The 20837-nt window shown below is 45.2% G+C and overlaps 1 protein-coding gene across 2 annotated transcripts in view; it reads right to left on the reverse strand.

The window, feature by feature from the left end:
• Positions 1-20837, reverse strand: part of USP31 (ubiquitin specific peptidase 31) — a 67853-nt gene that overhangs the window by 34440 nt on the left and 12576 nt on the right. For both annotated transcript variants that reach the window (XM_073361599.2, XM_073361598.2), the window contains exon 2: positions 1307-1444. In XM_073361599.2, coding sequence (XP_073217700.2) covers positions 1307-1444 — 138 coding nt within the window. The remainder of the gene's footprint in view (positions 1-1306; positions 1445-20837) is intronic.

Here is a 20837-nt window from a genome sequence, read left to right on the forward strand (position 1 = left end):
CTTGGGGGCATATTTTGGGGGAAGAAGTCTCCAAGTGGGCTCTTTCCCTGGTCTTTGTTTAAAATGCTTAGTGGTGGCAGCATACTGTTCAAGGACAAGGCAAAGTTTGTACCTTGGGGAAGTTTTTAACCTAAGCTGGTAAGAATAAGTTTAGGGGGTCTTTTATGCGGGTCCCCACATCTGTACCCTAGAGTTCAGAGTGGGGAAGAAACCCTGACAAATGTATTAATTAAATTTGTGACTGAACTCATCAGGGGGAGAATTGTATGTCTCCTGTTCTGTTTTTCTCGCATTCTGCCATATAGTTCATGTTATAGCAGTCTCAGATGATGACCTAGCACATGTTGTTTTAAGAACACTTTCACAGCAGATTTGACAAAATACGAAGAAGTTACCAAGGTGAGATTTCTAAAGCTAGCTACAGCACTTGACCCAAGGTTTAAAAATCTGAAGTGCCTTCCAAAATCTGAGGGGGACGAGGTGTGGAGCATGCTTTCAGAAGTCTTTAAAAGAGTAACATTCTGATACGGAAACTACAGAACCTAAACCTCCAAAAAAGAAAATCAACCTTCTGCTGGAGGCATCTGATTCAGATGATGAAAACGAACATGCATCAGTCCGTACTGCTTTGGATCGTTTTTGAGCAGAACCCGTCATCAGCACGGAGGCATGTCCTCTGGAATGGTGGTCGAAGCATGAAATACAATATGAATCTTTAGCACATCTGTCACGTAAATATCTTGCGACACCTGCTACTGCAGTGCCATGCAAACGCCTGTTCTCACTTTCAGGTGACATTATCTCCTACAAATGTAGACAAACACGTTTGTCTGAGCAATTGGCTAAACAAGAAATAGGACTAAGCGGACTTGTAGGCTCTAAAGTTTTACATTGTTTTATTTTTGAATGCAGGTTTTTTTGTACATAATTCTACATTTGTATGTTCAATTTTCATGATAAAGAGATTACACTACAGTACTTGTATTAGGTAAATTGAAAAATATTATTTCTTTTGGTTTTTACAGTGTAAATATTTGTAATCAAAAATATAAAGTGAGCACCGTACACTTTGTATTCTGTGTTGTAACTGAAACCAATATATTTGAAAATGTAGAAAATATCCAAAAATATTTAAATAAATAGTACTCTTATTGTTTAACAGTGCAATTAATCGCGATTGATTTTTTTAATTGCTTGACAGCCATACTGGGAAGCTAATACAGAGATATTTTGTTCCAAAAGGAAAGCTTCCGTGGAACCACTACAAAAGAAATGCCCCTGCTGGCCTGTGCTGGATTTGCCTTACCTTCAGTGGAGGTCTGCCATTGTATTTCACTAAATTGTTCAGGTCTTCATGAACTCTGTCTAACAGCCAGAGCAGAAATTCCTGCGCATCATGCTGTGAGTTCCCTCGGTACTGCATGGAGTTCTTCGAGACAATGCTCTGCAGAGGAACAGCAAAGAGGCCTTCAGAACACAGTATAAGCCCAGGGTCAGAACATCTGTCTTCAGGAACAGCCCTGTGATCAGAAACAGGCTCAGCTAGCCACTATATTCAGAAACATACAGCTTCCCTGTTGTCGAGGCGCAGCGTTTACAGGTGGAAGGGGCAGTGGGTTCTGTGCCAAGCTTGCAGTAAGCCGAGAGCCGCAGCAGATGTGGAAGGTGCTCTCTGACCTGAAAACCGGACAGCAGGGCTAAGACAGAGGTTGCCAAGGGGCCTGGTTTCTATTTTAGACAGACATGTAAGTGATGCACTGGCTGATGCAAAGAGATCAGCACCAAAACGACCAGTCTGTAGAACTAGCACTAGCTAAAAATCAGGCAGGTGCATTTTAGACCCTCTACAGTGGAGCAGCATCACGTGCAGGGAGGCTGGCACAGGGGTCTCTTGGAGAAGGTGTAAAACGCCCCTGGCATGTCCCCCCCATCCCTCCCAGAACAAGAGGAAAAATCCAGCTCCATTATTAATATTCTGTTTTGAGGGACGATCTACATTCCTAGTCTAGCCAGGCCAGCAATACTCACCTGGCATGGATGGGACACCTATACTGTAACACAGCTTTGTCAGTTCTAAACCCATGCTAGGAATCATGTCACAGCCTAAAAGTGTGTAACTTCCTGCAACACAGATGCTACTATGCACACAGTAGTACAGTTAGATCCATAGCACGCCCGGGCCATAAAATTCCCCATTATTTCAAATTGATAAACATGTCTTCACGGTGTCTCTGAGCTTGCGCAGTGTTACTGTGCACAGTTAACCAATCGCCTGTTCAATCCAGAAGTGGCTGCATTTCAGTGATAAGTGAAGTGATCTACAGGTAGGTAAATGTCAGGGCAGTTTGCAAAGTGCTTTGGAATCATTTTGGATAGGTGTTCACGACATATCTTGATTAGCTTCATACTCAACGTATGGAATCCTTAGCTTTAAGCTTTTGCTGTTAAAACGTGTCTTTGGGCTCAAGCTTGTGTCAAAGAGCCAGAAGTCAGAAGAATCACATAATCCTCCATTGAGAACACTCAACCCTTGAAGATAGCTACATAAATCCAAAATTTATCTGGATTAGCAAATAGAAATTCCAGCCACTGCTACAATCCTGGCAAGGGGCTGCATGCCCGAAAGCACATTTACCAAGTGTTTCATCAACAAAGTGCAATTTTTCCCTTTGGTAAATATAAAGCATCAATGACCCAGTGCACAAACCTAGAATGGAGAGCATGGTTTGCCTTCATATCAGATATGTTGCTACAAACAGGACTTAGCTGTCTGCCTGGAGAGGCAAGGAACTGGGAAGTTTGCCAGAGAACTGCACATTTATCTAGCTATCAGAAAAGTACTATTTATCATACCACTACTGTCCTGGACTGAAGCCATTAAAGACAGGCTGCCATCAAGAACTACATCTCCCAAAGGAACAGCTCCAGCAGACAGCAATACCTGATGGAGTCCCTTCACCACTTCTGTAGAGCAGAAGTGATTTCAAATGCTGGTTGTTAGATTTTACTCTGAGAGCCACACATTCGGAGCGGGGGAGGCAGACATCTGGTCTTTTACCATTGTCTATACATAGGAACATCATGGCTCTGGAGCTTAGAGTTGTGATTGAAAGGAGTCTCAGAGCTAAAGCGACCCTAGTATTGACAAGCTAAACTGATAATTGATATTTCAACCTGTTTTCTCTAGCTGAACACATGGTCTTTACAAGCATGTGGCAGATAACTCCTCAGACCCATGTCATCTAGCCTGGATTCTACCTCCAATATTCCCATCTACACAAAAGGCTCCTGTCTTAAGTGCTCCAAAGCCATCTCCCCGCTCCCCAAACCCATCTTCAGTAAATTCTGACAAGGCCATTCTGCCCCCGAAGCAGACTGTGCCATCACACTCCACGCTATTAATCATGTTTATCATGGTGGTGCTAAGGACCTGTCAGGAATGAAGCCCCATTGTGCCAGGCACTGTACAAATACACAGTTGCAGACAGTTCCTCTCCTGAAGGGCATACAACCTAAATAGACAGGACAAGACAGGGTCAGGGAAGGGACAGAACACAGAAGCAGAGTAAACACTCTGATGCTAGCAAAGGGCATAACCACCACCAACCCAACAAATACTCCCCAAAGAGACTGCAGGTGGTGATGAGAGAGAGAGAGAGAAACGCGCACACACACCACGGCTGGAGCAGGGATTGAGAGAGACTCGACTCTCTGGAGAGGGATTTCCACACCAGGGAAAGCTGTAACACAGGAGCCAGAGGAATGAACCTAATTTACATCCGAGTTCCCAGAAACGTATTCGAAGCATGTGCACGCACCCAGGATATCTGCCCAGACTTGATTCTTCCTGGACATAAACAGGAATTGCTTCTTGGAGTTTACAAGCTGTGAAAACCTGCAGTTCAGCTTCAACACCGCTGCAGTTTCAGGGATTGTGCTGGCCAGACTGCTGCTTACAATGCTGCTGCCTGTCTTTAGCCATCCTGCCACACAACATCCAGGCCCCAAACCAAACTGACCAGAGATCGAGAGACCCGAAAATGCCAAATATTGCTGGAGCAGCTTTGCCCAGCTTTTGCTAATGACTCCTGGCCAATAATGGGAAATCGGATATGGCGTGACAGGTGGAGAGATCAGCCATGTCGAGAGGGGGCTTACTGAGCAACAGCAACCGCCATTTCCTCAGCGTCATGGACCTGTCGAGTAAGTCGCCTGGGAAAGCGGCCCAGCACCTTCCTTCGGCCTGTCATTAGCCAGGAGGGACCCACATCTAAACTCCAGCGGTCACAGGGCAAAACCGTTCCTGTGTCTTAGTCTCAGCAATTGTATCCAGAAAATAATTGTCAGATTCCTCATTGAGCAAGGCTCAACTGCCAGGTGATCTGAAAACTACTGTGAAGAAATTGAAAAATAGTTCTCTTTCCATACCAGGCATGTGACAGGGCAAGCTTTCCCAATGCAACCGTTGCCAGTCCAGGAACAAAATATTCCTGCAGGACCAGAAACAAGAAAATGGGGCTGTAAGAGCAGCACAATCAGCAATAACGGCATAACCAACCCAGGGGATTGCTGGAAGAGACCAGACATTCTGCACACACGCTCATGTTCTCAAGCCTCCCCTTCTCTAATCAGACTTTACAACAGATTTGTGAAAGGAGGTAGGGCTACTTATGTTATCCCTCTTGGAAATGGAGTCACCACTGGGGAGGGAAATGGGCCAATCAATATCGATTCTAATTCCTCAGTAATCTGCCCACTTGCCCCGAAGCAGCAAATGAGAGGAAGTGGAAGCTAAGGCCTATAATCTGCTCTCAATACAGATGTGCAATTCCCACTGACATTAGTGGATTTACTGCTCATGCCTGCACAGGGACTAGTGTCTTCCCACGTGCAAAGTCTTGTATACACCTGAGACCCATTATCCTCCTCATCCACCCCCACAAACCAAAGGGTTGCCATACAGAGAGTCATAGCTTGCAGACATTTAAACCTAGTCGACTCTGTCAGGAATGGCAGGGGAACCTGTGGATCTACAGTCCCGGAAAGCCTCACGGAAAGGACAGTGTCCTGACAGAGAACACACAGTACTAACAGAGCCCTTTGCATACTGTATCAGAAACAGGCAATGTAATAGCATTCACAAGCAGGCAGCACTGAACTGGGCCGGAGGTATTTGCAGAACATTGTAGTTTTAAATCACATAGCCCAGCAACTGGCAAGAATGCGGCTGAAGCAGAGATGAAGGAAGAGCAAAGTTATGAGGGTCCATCAGTAGCCAACATCCTGGCTCTGTAGAAGCATTTGATTCAGAAGCTCTTGGACATGATTAGAGGATTATCTCCACCCCACCCCCTCATTCATCTTCTATATATTTACACTAGCCTGCTCTCTGATCACTTCTCCACCACCATCTTTTTAAGAATAAAGCTATGTCTACTCTGCATCATTTACAACGGCTGTCTTGAAGCACTACAGTGGTGCAGCTGAAGCCAGTGGGGGAGAGCTCTGTATGTGCAAGTGCTTACCCACGCAGCTGTTGTAGATACTGGTTCATTGAGGCTGGATTCTTCCCTGCCACTTTAAACATTATGCTTCAACGGGAGGAAGTTAGAACAGGGAGGTCCCTCTCCCATCTCTGAGTTCTCTCAAATACATTTAATGGAGTGAACCTTTACAACATGGCAAATGAGGACAGACCTTGGCTTGCAGCCAGTACCAACAGCATTAATATCCAGCACTTGTACTTTCAATGGATATCAGCAATACGAGGGAAACAAGCAAAGACTAACTTGCTGTAAACATTCAGACCCCATTTTAACTAATATCCAGGGGATACCTCACACCCTCTTTTTGGTTTCAGAGGAGTCCACCAGCAGGGAAACAAGGAGGCAACATTGGTGAGATTTCATGGTATGTGGAAAACAAACTCCAAACCTCCCAGAAAGGCAGAAAATAAGGATTCAGGCCCTCCACGCTTCCCTTCCAGCAGGAACATCTAGTTAATTATGGTAATTTTACCCATTTGTAATATTTAATATAGAGAATCTAGGCGACAATCACAGATTTGCAATTCTCTCTCTCAGATCACTTCCCTGCCAAATCCCCTGTACACATCCATCAAGTGTTATCCAGGACAAGATAGTAATTCCTGACATATAGGACAAAATATTTGGAAGTTATACTAAAAACTCAATGGGCACAAGCAGGAGTAGCCTTTAAGATGCGACCTTGTCATTTTTATATTTGTTTAGCTTATAGCTGCTCTCACAGTATCAGATGGGAGCAAACAGCTGGAAAGCCTAAAGTGGACAGTGTTTGGCTTCTTGTTAACCAATGTAGTGCAACATAAGCTTTTTTTATGCTGATTTGGTGAATCCAATGACGGGGGGAAAAAACCACCAGTTTTGGGGAATTGCATTTCACTTATAACATTCCAGGATTCAATGAGACTCTCATTCTTTGCTCCTAGATGAAAGACCTTGCATTAGGCTGTTTTAAAAACACATCCAAATGAGTTCCTTACCAGGTATATAACCCACTTTTCGCCTTTATTTACCACTCCACCAAACTGTCATCTGCAAATTTACCTAGCAATTTTATACTTTCTTCCAGATCATTTCTAAAGATATTGAATAGCATCAGGCAGAAAGCATGTCCCTAAGGGACCCCACTGGCAACACTCCCATTGGAGGAGGATTCTTCCTTTACAATTATTTTTTGCTATCAGTTCACCAGTTTTTAGTACACTTTGTATGGGCAGCAATGATTTTGTATCATGCTAGTTTTTTTTAATCAGAACCTCACGCATGAAGTCGATGGGAGTTCTGCAATTTGGGCCAACAGTTTCTGAAGAAAGTATCTACAGCAGGAGTCAGCAACCGATGGCACGCTGCTGCCTGCCGGGTCCCAGCTGCCGGCCCCGCTCAGCCTGCTGCCAAACCCAGGCTGGGACCCCAGCAGGCAGCAGCGTGCCATTAAAAATCCCGCTCTTCTCCGCTCCCCCCGGGAAGGGTAAAGAAGCTTGGTCCTGCCGGCTGCTATTGCAGGGCAGGCAAGCTCCCCCACCTCCCTCCTCTCCCCCTTCCCCCAGCATGCTGGGTTCCTGCCCCTCCTCCTCTCCCTCCCTGCCGCTGATCACTGATGGCCCTTGCGGGGGAGGAGGAGAAGCAGCAGAGCCCTGCTCCGGGGAGGAGGCTGCGAAGAGGTGGGGACAAGAGGTGGGGACGGGGCCTTGGGGAACCAGGGTGGAATGGAATCAGGGCATATCCCCACCAGCCCCCTGCCGTGAGCTGCTCTGGGCAGAGGGCTGGGAAGTACCCCCACGACCCTAGCCCTCTGCCCTGACCCCCCCCCCCACACACACCCCCAGCCCTCTGCCCTGATCCTGGCACCCCTACACACACACACCCAGCCCTCCCACGCCCTGACTCCTGCACCCCCCTCATACACCTCCAGCCCTCTGCCCTGACCTCTGCACCTCCCACAACCCCAGCCTTGACTCCAGCACCCACCTCACACATCCCCAGCCTCCTGCCCTGACCTCTGCAGCCCCCCCGACCCCAGCCTTTACTCCAGCACCCCACACACATACCCAGCCCCCCCACACCCCATGCCCTGACTCTTGCACCCCCCACATTCTCACCCCCCACACACACACATACACACTCTCTCTCCTACCTGAACCCCTCGCACCAAATGGGAGCTGCCCAGGTAAGCACTCCACACCCAAACCTCCTGCCCCAACCCTGAGCCCCTTCCCTCATTCTAGCTCCTGGCCAGACCCTGCACCCCAACCTGCTCCTTCACCCCCAGCCCTGTGCTCAGTGCACTCCCACCCTCAGCTCAGTGCAGAGAGGAAGAGAACGGGCTAGGACCAGCGAGAAGGTAGGTACCCACTCTATGTGGGCAGGGCCGGGATCCCAGACCAGCAGCGGGCTGAGCGGGGCCGGCAGCTGGGACCCTGGCTGGCAGGAGCCGGCAGACAGAATCCCAGACCGGCAGCAGGCCGAATGGCAACGGGCTTTGTTGCAAGGATAAGTTCCTGGGTTAGTGGTTCTGTTGTGTGGTATGTGGTTGTTGGTGAGTATTTGCTTCAGGTTGCGGGGCTGTCTGTAGGCAAGGACTGGCCTGTCTCCCAAGATTTGTGAGAGTGTTGGGTCATCCTTTAGGATAGGTTGTAGATCCTTAATAATGCGTTGGAGGGGTTTTAGTTGGGGGCTGAAGGTGACGGCTAGTGGCGTTCTGTTATTTTCTTTGTTAGGCCTGTCCTGTAGTAGGTAACTTCTGGGAACTCTTCTGGCTCTATCAATCTGTTTCTTTACTTCTGCAGGTGGGTATTGTAGTTGTAAGAAAGCTTGACAGAGATCTTGTAGGTGTTTGTCTCTGTCTGAGGGGTTGGAGCAAATGCGGTTGTATCGCAGAGCTTGGCTGTAGACGATGGATCGTGTGGTGTGGTCAGGGTGAAAGCTGGAGGCATGCAGGTAGGAATAGCGGTCAGTAGGTTTCCGGTATAGGGTGGTGTTTATGTGACCATTGTTTATTAGCACTGTAGTGTCCAGGAAGTGGATCTCTTGTGTGGACTGGACCAGGCTGAGGTTGGTGGTGGGATGGAAATTGTTGAAATCATGGTGGAATTCCTCAAGGGCTTCTTTTCCATGGGTCCAGATGATGAAGATGTCATCAATATAGAGCAAGTAGAGTAGGGGCTTTAGGGGACGAGAGCTGAGGAAGCGTTGCAACAAAGCCCGTTGCCAATTGTGCCCACATATCTATTCAGGGGACACCATCACAGGGCCTAATAACATCAGCCACACTATCAGAGGCTCGTTCACCTACACATCCACCAATGTGATATATGCCATCATGTGCCAGCAATGCCCCTCTGCCATGTACATTGGTCAAACTGGACAGTCTCTACATAAAAGAATAAATGGACACAAATCAGATGTCAAGAATTATAACATTCATAAACCAGTCGGAGAACACTTCAATCTCTCTGGTCACGCAATCACAGACATGAAGGTCGCTATCTTAAAACAAAAACACTTCAAATCCAGACTCCAGCGAGAAACTGCTGAATTGGAATTCATTTACAAATTGGATACTATTAATTTAGGCTTAAATAGAGACTGGGAGTGGCTAAGTCATTATGCAAGGTAGCCTGTTTCCTCTTGTTTTTTCCTACCCCCCCCCCCAAGATGTTCTGGTTTAACTTGGATTTTAACTTGAAGAGTGGTCAGTTTGGATGAGCTATTACCAGCAGGAGAGTGAGTTTGTGTGTGTATGGGGGTGGGGGGGATGTGAGAAAACCTGGATTTGTGCAGGAAATAGCCCAACTTGATTGTCATGCACATTGTGTAAAGAGTTGTCACTTTGGATGGGCTATCACCAGCAGGAGAGTGAATTTGTGTGGGGGGGTGGAGGGTGAGAAAACCTGGATTTGTGCTGGAAATGGCCCACCTGATGATCACTTTAGATAAGCTATTACCAGCAGGACAGTGGGGTGGGAGGAGGTATTGGTTCATATTCTCTGTGTATATATAAAGTCTGCTGCAGTTTCCACGATATGCATCTGAAGAAGTGAGCTGTAGCTCACGAAAGCTTATGCTCTAATAAATTGGTTAGTCTCTAAGGTGCCACAAGTACTCCTTTTCTTTTTGCGAATACAGACTAACACGGCTGTTACTCTGAAACCTGGGAATAACTAAGTATTTTAAAGTTTCAAGAGTGAGCTATACCCTAGGTATTAGGGCCAATGTATGAAGTTTAATGCTCCAAGAGAATGTGGCTGAAGTTGGATTAGCTAGAAAAACCCAAAGAAATGTCGGAAAACCAGGACAATTTTTCCCCTAAAGCAGCATTTTTACACATTTCCTCAGCATTCATTAGTACATATTTTGCTGAAAAGGTTACACAGAAAATTCAATTGGTCCTTGAATTATTGGGCCAACTTTGTAGACCAAATTCAACTCATTCAAATGAGTAAGAGGGACTTCAGTCCCAGTTTAAGTGCTAATCTCAATACAACCTTACTCCAATGCCTCCACAATAATAAATTTGCACTTTACAGCCTTGTCAGAGCATTCACCCTTCCCACCAGACAGCACTTCACCCACTGAAAAACTGCCTAGGATATTAGCCCCAGAGGCAGAAAGTCTACATCACAGACCAGCCTCACAACCATCCTCCTCGCCCTCTGGCCACTGAGAAGGAAGAGAGGGACAAGCAAGAAGCAGTTCTATGGCCTTGTCTTGATTAGGCGTGATGTTAGCCTGTTAGCTTTAACTCTACCAGTTTAGCATGCCAAAGACAGCATGCCTTGTTTATACTAGATTTTAAAACATATTAGTTATATGCTAATATGTGCTATCACCACACCTTAAAATCCTAGTCTAGACAAAGCCTCAGAGGAAAGTCTGCAGAACCCCTCTTGGAAGTATATAAGGTAAAAGTGAGCTTTCTATATAGAAATAGTCTACAGAAATCTAGGCACAAGTTGCCCCATTTCCCCTTCCTCACTATTGTCTGCACATCATTCCAATCAAAAGCCTAGTGGCATTTGACCAAAAGCTTCACTGATGAGTTTTCATGCCACAAGGAAGCCAGCCAATACTGTAGAAATGGAAGTCTCTGTTCATAATGGAGAGAAAAAAGCCAGGCAACTAGAAGCAAACAGCACATCTTGGGTGGTATCTTCCTTCTCTGCCCCACAGATCTCCAGGATACTTATCCTGCCCCAACTCCCTAACATCGAGAAGGGAGCAGGCAGAGAATAAAGCCAGTTGCCTGTGGAGATGGATCGCTAGGTCACTGGACGTGAATCAGGAAGTACCACAGAACATCAGCTGCAGTTCCCTCATGAGTTGCTTTGCTCTGGAGACTCCACCGACAGTAGCTGCACCTTCCCGGTTCTATTCAGGCCCCTTTTGCCATCACTGCTGTGAAGTGGGTTTGTTCCTGAAACTTTTATATTTGCTGGTCTGTGAAATGTTACATGTCTTTCTTCTAATAAGATGCTGTGGCAGCAAAGTAATCAAAGGACAAGCAAGGTAGACAGGAAGCAAGAGACATATAGCAAAGAACACAGTACAATCTGGCTGTACCGCTAAGGAGCGCAATTAAACCTAGAGGAAAGATCAAGAGTAGACTCTTAATTACAAGTGCAATTTAGTAAGACAAAAAAAAAAAAAAGATGTTCTTTAAATTTACACTCAATGGCTTGGTAATGGGATAGGGTCCTTCTCACTGCCAGGTCAACAGTTCAAGTCAAGCCCATTCTCATAGCCTGCTGCCTAGTCACTAGATGAGAACACACTACACTGATCTCTGGGGGGCAGTTCAAAATTGGCACGTGCTCACACCACAAGAAAACCCACCACAATTAGTACTAGATTAATGAAACTGTCCAAGTTGTCAGATAGTTAAGAAAAATTGGATGGGCCACAAACGCAGAATAAGGAAGCCCCCTTGCACTCAAGTGGTGCCCACACTGAGAATTTCCTGCAGTTTTCCCACTGTTAGTCTAGCACCTGTACAGATCAACTAGGGTACACAAGCCACATGCCTTCCTTTGCTCAAGCAGCTCCAGATGACAGTGCTAAAATGCCTGTGCTGATTCACAGTAGTAAAACTGAACAAATACTTAGGCCAGCAGTGAGAAAACAGCATCAAATTCTCAAGGTAGACAAGGCCCTAAGATAGCGCCTCTACATCAGGACACAGGAAGTCTGGCAGGACAGAGTGGGGAAGTCTGTTCTGCTGCCCATGCTATATAAGTTCAGTGTACAGCCTATTTCACTATACAGTAACTCCAGCATTTACCACCAACTACAATCTCACAAAAATTAGAGGGTAGAAATGTGAAACAGGGTCACTAGGAAGAAGGGGACGTTTGCAAATTCCACACTCAGATCCTGTCTACACTGAGGGAACTACATGGACATAAACCCCTAGTGTGAGAACCTTACCCAGACACAAGTTGCTGTTCACATCAGTCATGTGTGTCTAAACTAGGGGATCTGCATTGGTGCAGCTACATCAGTGCAGAACACTATACACAAGACCAAACAACTAGTTTAATTTACTGCTCTAATCACAAACAGTAAATAAAATCACATGGAACAGAATGATTAGCCTTTCATTTGCTGTTTCTGTTCCCTGGAACACACAAGATTCTAATGGAAAAATATGGGCCTGCTATTTTCCAGTACATCTCTGGTAGGAAACAGCTGTTAAAAGGCTTTTGTACGTACACGGATGAGGCTAGCTCATTAGAGGTCTGAAAACATAATGGCACAGATGTGCACAGGAAAGATATCTATTCTTTATCTTTCAATACAGAACACCAGTGACGTTCAGACAGATTTTTATCACACACAAACCTCATTCTGCATTTGGGAGATGATGTTAGAGGCAGAACATCCCATGCTGAGAGAGAGAGATCTCCATAGCACCAACGTGTCCACCTCCACCCTGCTCCACACACACCCGCCCCTCCCCAGCCAGCTATCCTTCTCTATAAAGGTGAAATAGAAATCCGGAAACTGCAGAGTTTGTTTCTCCAAGAGCAAAACACCATGGAACTAAAAAGGGGTTGGACAGTCAAGATCTTCTATTTGTCCCCAAAACAGGACACCGTGTCCCTGAAACACTGGAGACTTCAACCAAAAAGCCACCTGGGCTTGCAATGACTGGTGTGAGGCCACCACATGTTCCTTCCTGGCCTGCGCGCCACTGGGCTGACTCCTCCATCGCGGGACCAGCATGGCCTCCAGATACAGAGGACAGTACAGAGGAGGAGCTGCCTTAACTGTAGGCAGGGAAACGGTGCCAAGGATACAGAAGCAGATGAAACAGTCTCCCTTCCCCACACCCTTAACAGTAGCAGTATCAACTGGGGTGGGGGTGGGGGGGTGGGGAAATGAGGCAGAAATAGAAGAGGTAATACAGCAACAAAGGAAGGGTTTGTTTAGAGTAGGAAGAAAGCCAATGTTGACCTAATCTCAGCCTAAACACATCGGCCAACTCTGAGCAAACCTCAAGCTTTTTTCCCCACCAGATGTATCCAAAGAGGAGACTGAATCCCAGGGGAGGCTGCAACAGGAAGAGGGATTCCATGTTCCTCTCCCTGCCCCACTGACTGCAGTGCCTCCTTGGGGACAGAGAAGGAAAGGGCATCTCTGTGAGGGGGCAAAGAGAAAATGTTTGGGGGGGTGGGGAGAACACACAAAAACAGAGCACAAATACAAAATGGGGAAAGGAAATGCCGTTGCTTCCCAATAGAGAGATAAGAAAACACAGAGAGGAAACAGTGGGGGGAAAGCTCTGCCCAACACTCCTGTCACATTCCAGTGTGCAATGCATACAAATGAGGGGTTCCATCCCCCCCTGCCCTGAAACCTTGGGTGCCTCACAAAGTTTTGCTGTTGTATCTCCTAACCTGGGTCACTCTCAAACAGCATGCAGGGCACGCCCTGAGTGTCTGTGTATAGCTGCAGCCCTGGTCCAGCAATTCTGACTCGAGGAGCCTGTCAGCTACATACCAGCTACACTCTGACCTCCAGCAGCCTTGCTTACTATGTGCAGGGTGACCCCAACACACTCCCAGTCCCAAATTTTCCCCAAAATGTGTATTCTGCACTGTCCAGCCCTCTCCTGGGCAGTTCAGTTAAAGTAGCAAACTACTGGAAATTTGTTCCCTTACAGGGGCAACAGACCTAATATCTGGAGTTACCCAAACACTAGATTAGTTTTGATTAAAAACAAGTTTATTTAACTTCAAAGAGATAATAGTTGTACTCACTCAAGGCAGTAAAGTCAGAAATTATTACAAAATAAAATGCCTTCTAGTAGCTAAAACTTAAACTAGATTTGATTCAAAGTAAAATCCTCACCACATTACCAGCTACGCTGCTGACCACATTTTCAAATCAGAATCACGCCCAAAGTCAAAAGGCTGGTTCCTTTGTTTTCTTAGATGAGACAGAGATAAGGAGAGAAAAAGATAACTTGGGGTGATTTTTATAGTCCAGTCACACTTTGAAATGCGTTGTCCTGAGGGTTACCCAGGGACAAAGTATCTTCCAGCTGACAGGACAGAACCACAGAGTGTCCTGGTGAAAGAGGTTCTATGTTGTTGCTACTAAAAGGCAGATCAATCTATTCCTGTCCCCCCCTCATTGCCAAAAATGGCCACCAGAACAGTGATCGCCAATCAACTTTTATGACAGCTCGCTAGAGGAATCAGCTTGTCCTTTGTCTTTGAGTTACCGGTTTACCCTTCTAGCTGTTCCAAGAACCCTGTTTACTGCTTAAATATATTTACTTCAGTTTACATGTATTTGTTTAGGATAGACCTGTTTAACTACTGCTTAGTCAGGGCTACATAGGTTTGAACATGTGCTAACAATGTCCTAGGGGGGAATTCATAACTTTACATATAATGTTGCTATGCACACTGCTCCATGATATTATTGACCAGTGAGTTATTAGTTTTCAAATGATACCTCCCAAGGCATATTCTGTACAAAGATAATTACACTGGGGTGCAGGGTGTGAATATGGGGGTGCAATCGGTCACAAACAACTCCCCAGACAGAGGGAGGCTTAGCATCCCCCAGATTTCCAGCTGATCTGGAGAGTCATTCCTCAAACAAGTATTAGATGGTGGCAACCAGGCACGGGCTCAAGCACAAGTGCCACATCTCCTGCAGCAGAGGATACAGCAGACCTTAGGTCACCATCAACTCGCCCTTCAATTTAAGAAGGATCAGATATGGGGGAGGGATCTGGGGAAGGGAGAGGGGGGATAGCCAAAATAATCCTCTCACTAACCCTCCCAAAAGTCCTAATCCTAGACCTACAAAGGGCTAAGTGGCAAGGGGGGGTTAGCACACAGTCACATGGCTACTAAAGCCATTGGGAGAAAGAGGTCTCTCCACAGGGCTTTTTGGCTTCTTGGTGGTGAACATTCTGGAACATGGGGACTAACAAGAAAGATCAGCCAGTCGGAAGACTGTGGCACAAATTCACTTCATCATGATTTCTACTCTAGTTTAAGATGAGTCAGAAGGACAGTCCTTTGAAATGGCACATTTGTATTTCAAAACAGTACCTCTCAATGACTGTTGTATCCCAGTGAATAGAAAAAGCCACCTCCTATCTCAAAAGGTAGACATTTCAAGAAAGCTTTTATATACTTAGTCCACAGAGAAACACCCAGTTTTATGGCTCCTGGTGAAGTTTTGCTCCAGGTTTTATAGGGCTCTCTCACGGCTGAGTATTTGTATGTACACCTTCAGCCCCCAACTAAAACCCCTCCAACGCATTATTAAGGATCTACAACCTATCCTAAAGGATGACCCAACACTCTCACAAATCTTGGGAGACAGGCCAGTCCTTGCCTACAGACAGCCCCACAACCTGAAGCAAATACTCACCAACAACCACATACCACACAACAGAACCACTAACCCAGGAACTTATCCTTGCAACAAAGCCCGTTGCCAACTGTGCCCACATATCTATTCAGGGGACACCATCACAGGGCCTAATCACATCAGCCACACTATCAGAGGCTCGTTCACCTGCACATCCACCAATGTGATATATGCCATCATATGCCAGCAATGCCCCTCTGCCATGTACATTGGTCAAACTGGACAGTCTCTACGTAAAAGAATAAATGGACACAAATCAGATGTCAAGAATTATAACATTCATAAACCAGTCGGAGAACACTTCAATCTCTCTGGTCACGCGATCACAGACATGAAGGTCACTATCTTAAAACAAAAACACTTCAAATCCAGACTCCAGCGAGAAACTGCTGAATTGGAATTCATTTGCAAATTGGATACTATTAATTTAGGCTTAAATAGAGACTTGGAGTGGCTAAGTCATTATGCAAGGTAGCCTGTTTCCTCTTGTTTTTTCCTACCCCCCCCCCCCAGATGTTCTGGTTTAACTTGGATTTTAACTTGAAGAGTGGTCAGTTTGGATGAGCTATTACCAGCAGGAGAGTGAGTTTGTGTGTGTATGGGGGTGGGGGGGATGTGAGAACCTGGATTTATGCAGGAAATAGCTCAGCTTGATTGTCATGCACATTGTGTAAAGAGTTGTCACTTTGGATGGGCTATCACCAGCAGGAGAGTGAATTTGTGTGGGGGGGTGGAGGGTGAGAAAACCTGGATTTGTGCTGGAAATCACTTTAGATAAGCTATTACCAGCAGGACAGTGGGGTGGGAATAGGTATTGTTTCATATTCTCTGTGTATATATAAAGCCTGCTGCAGTTTCCACGATATGCATCTGAGGAAGTGAGCTGTAGCTCACGAAAGCTTATGCTCTAATAAATTGGTTAGTCTCTAAGGTGCCACAAGTCCTCCTTTTCTTTTTGCGAATACAGACTAACACGGCTGTTACTCTGAAACCTGTATGTACTACAGTTAACCTTCCTAGCCTTCGCACATAAAGTAATGCCATCTGGCCAGACAAACAGTAAGCCATCCATTATTATTGTGTAGATGGAGAGGAATAAGCCACATGCAAACAACATCTCAATGGCTGTTTAAAAGCTCCCTGCTCTGTCTCAGATGGACATTAAGCTGACAATGCACTGAGCTCACCACTAGCCTCCCAAGCATGTTTGACTGTCATGCTACCCTGGTACTAAAAATAAGGTGCTTATAACTTTGATAAACTGAACCCTTTTCCTTTGTGAGAGATTTTACAGCCTCGTAGTAAATTCAGTCTTTCAGAATTTAAGAAAGAAATACAGCCATCAATTGGCCATCATGAAGATCAATCAGGCTTTACCGTCTTACTGCATATGAAATTGCTAGGAGAAGCGTTAAGGCTCTTTAACCTTATCCAAAATTGCTTAATCAGTCTTGTTGCCAAACACAGCTAAGCATGGCATTCCAAAGAGGAAAGCGGAAGCCTCTCTGGCAGCCCCTCCCCCTCCCGAAGCTGCTGCTATGTTCTGTTCAACACCAGAGCACTCGCCTTCTTCAGAGAGACAAGTGTGGTAATTTGCTTTTCCCTAAAGAAAATCACAGCCTCAATAGAAACTGAGCATATTAAGAAGCAGCACAGTGGATTCCTACCCCATGTTTCATACAAATTCATAGATCAATGAACACTGCCCAGCTTTCCCTATGCCAGCAGCCTGGCAAAACACTAGCAGTTAGCCCCATTCCTCTAGTTTTAAACTTTAATGATCCTATTTCTAGTTTTCTCTAATTTTGTTGAAGAAAAAACAATTTGTCAGGGACACCATAATCATAAGCCTTCCAGTAAAATAACCCACTCCTTTGGTCACGCAGCAATTGGGGATGGTACTGTACAGACAACCCTGCTATTAAAAATATAAACATTCAGTGAATCAATCGATATAGCTAGACCTGGGTCTCAATGCTACTGGGCAAAATACCAAGGGATGGGATGCTGTTTTCACATGAGCAGGATTCAAAATGTAGTTAAAATGCAGAGACAGGGCACAGGATTGGGACTCAGGAGACCTTAGTTCCCCGCCACTGACCTGCTGTGCAATCTTAAGCAAGTCAATTCCCTTTGCAGTTTTCCTTCCCACCTTTTTGCCTCATATCTCAAATTAGATTGTAAACCCACTGGGGCAGGGACCTTGCTTTTATTTCTTCTGTAAAGCTCCTAGCACATTTCATGTGCTGTAAAATGTGAGAACTTAACTGTCATGTCAGTCACATCCAAAATGATCAGATGTCACTAACTATTCTTAAAGGCCAAATTTCAAATGGGACTTTGAATAGGCTCAATTCCGTGGCAAGCACACTCATTTATAAATGCTAGGCTGCAAATGAAGGGTTAGGACATATGGATTAATTTCAGTCTCATTGGAACAAGTCACTCACTTATTTTATCATGTCCCAGTGGGTGACTAAAAGGGGCAGCTTAGATGTTTTTGCTGCTTATGCTTTGGCTGTATGATAAAAATTGTGACATAAGTTACAGTGCCCAGCCACCTCTGAGATCACACACCTCATTAGAAAAAGCTTTTAGGGCTATCTGGCAAAGCAACATACAGCTACAACTGTAAAGTTGCTTACCCCTCCTTGTGTTTGTTTCCTTTCCCTTCTAAAAATGTCAGGCCTCATTGCCACTCTTCTTCCTTACTGCAGACCTGGCTTTACAATGGAGGCAGCTTCTCCTGACTGTTCAACATTGAAATTTGCTTTCTGTTTCTAACTTCCTTCTCCTTTACCACTCACAGCCTAACCCACTCAAATTGCCAACAAACCACTAAACTTGACAGATCAAAGCAGCAGCCTGATGACGACCTAATCTCAGTGAGCCCGCCTCAAGGTCAGAGCAAAAAGGCAGCAAACACTGACTAGCATTTTGAAATATGTTTGGGGTCTTCTAGTAGCAACTACAGACAAGTAGTAAAAGCAAAGCTCAGATTTTATTGATGATTAAACAAAAAAAATTAACTTGGGAAGACTATCAGAGACTTTAGCGAATAGCAGGTCACATTTACTCCCGATAACATGCCAGAAGTGCTTCAATTGTTTTAAAGTAAAGTTTAAAAACCTTCTGTTCAATTTTAGTAAGAAAAGGCACCTGACAATGATACCAACTAACAGAGCAGCTGTGGGATTAGCACTCAATTCACCACATCTATACTAACCTTTTTTTGGAAGTCTCCCATCATTACATCTCTACCAGTGGTAGCAAAGATGGGGCAACGGCGTTTCAAGTCACCTTGCCTAGATCTACGCCAGCCTAGAGAAGCACAGTGCCAAACACCCAGCAGTCTACACTAGCGCTACCAACACGTGAAATTGGCTGAAAAAGGCAAACATGACGTGACTGGGTTCAAGCCTGCACCCCATCCCCTCGCGCTGAAGCAGAACGGACAGGCTGGAGTGATCACTTGCTGAGTGGAGCGCGCTCCATAAACACATTACTGCCTCACTGCAAACTCCACTAAACATGATCAACTGGGAAATGCTCCCGAAACAAGTTTTAAACGGTGCATTGAGTTGCTTCTTTCACAAGAAGAACTATCCATAGAACAGGAAAATGGTGGGCCTGGAGCCAAGGTTAGAACCACATACTGTTTCATGTTTCAGAGTAGCAGCCGTGTTAGTCTGTATTCGCAAAAAGAAAAAGGAGGACTTGTGGCACCTTAGAGACTAATAAATTTATTTGAGCATAAGCTTTTGTGGGGGATGGGGGTGGGGGGGAATAAACAGGGGGAAATAGTTTTACTTTGTATAATGACCCATCCACTCCCAGTCTCTATTCAAGCCTAAGTTAATTGTATCCAGTATGCAAATTAATTCAAATTGCAAACTGGATACAATTGACTTAGGCTTTAATAGAGACTGGGAGTGGATGGGTCATTATACAAAGTAAAACTATTTCCCCATGTTTATTCCACCCCCCACTGTTCCTCAGACTTCAGAGTAACAGCTGTGTTAGTCTGTATTCGCAAAAAGAAAAGGAGTACTTGTGGCACCTTAGAGACTAACCAATTTATTTGAGCATGAGCTTTCGTGAGCTACAGCTCACCGATGAAGTGAGCTGTAGCTCACGAAAGCTCATGCTCAAATAAATTGGTTAGTCTCTAAGGTGCCACAAGTACTCCTTTTCTTTTTGTTCCTCAGACGTTCTTGTCAACTGCTGGAAATGGCCCACCTCGATTATCACTACAAAAGGTTTTCTCCCCCCCAACTCTCCTGCTGGTAATAGCTCACCTTAAGTGATCACTCTCGTTACAGTGTGTATGGTAACACCCATTGTTTCATATTCTCTATGTATATAAATCTCCCCACTGTATTTTCCACTGAATGCATCCGATGAAGTGAGCTGTAGCTCACGAAAGCTTATGCTCAAATAAATTGGTTAGTCTCTAAGGTGCCACAAGTCCTCCTATACTGTTTCATATACAACTATTTTAAAACAAACATGCAACTGACCTTTTGCACAGAATAAAAAGAACTGACCACTATGCTGAACGTGCAGGGTACAAGATATTAAACTCTGACCTGAAGGGGGATCCCATTGCCCGTATAATAATGAACTGGTTTCCTAAAAGGACTATCTTTTAGTCTAATGCATGGGATGGAAGCTAAGAAGCTCATGGCCCAAATGACTGCATGTGTAGGGCAAAAGTTCTGCCCAGAAGGTCAGCATGGGCCAGGCAGCCCAGGCCAGGCAGCAGACTGGGAATTTCTAACTTCTCTCCATCTACCAGGAAAGTAGGATCCATAGCAATGGACTTAAGCACTCATTAAGAGTCACCTTTTTAAAGGTCAGAAGCAGAATTAACAGATGAATGACCAGAGTCCAATGTTTATCCAACTTACAAAGAAACTGAGCTTTACTGTCCCTATAGAAGTCAGTGATCACAAGGCAGCATGTGTTAACGTTTGGATAAAAGACATATAACCAATCTGTATTAAAAGAACTGCCTTTACGCAGGACGTAGTTCAATTGTCTATTGCAGCCGTTTGCAAACTTTTTTTTCGCGGACCACTTGAAAATTGCTAAGAGCCTCGGCGGACCACTTAATGATCTTTCCAATTGTTGTTTGTACTGTTAGGTAACTATTGTAAAGCACTTTGGATAAAAGCGCTATATAAAAAAAAACCTTAATTAACTTTTTTTTGTCTACAAATGAAAGCACACAACTCAGATTTTAATATCAGTAGTCTTACCTTTCTAATGCAACGGATGTGCCCTCTCTCCCCCGCCCCAGCAGCCCCCTAACTGGAGCTGGGAAGGAGGAGAGTGACTCTCCAGCAGCCGCAGCCCTGGAGCTGGGGAAAGTCGCCTCTTTCTCTGGCCTCCACAGCG

Source organism: Lepidochelys kempii, chromosome 10 (genome assembly GCF_965140285.1).
Source record: "Lepidochelys kempii isolate rLepKem1 chromosome 10, rLepKem1.hap1, whole genome shotgun sequence".
NCBI classification, from domain to species: Eukaryota; Metazoa; Chordata; order Testudines; family Cheloniidae; genus Lepidochelys; species Lepidochelys kempii.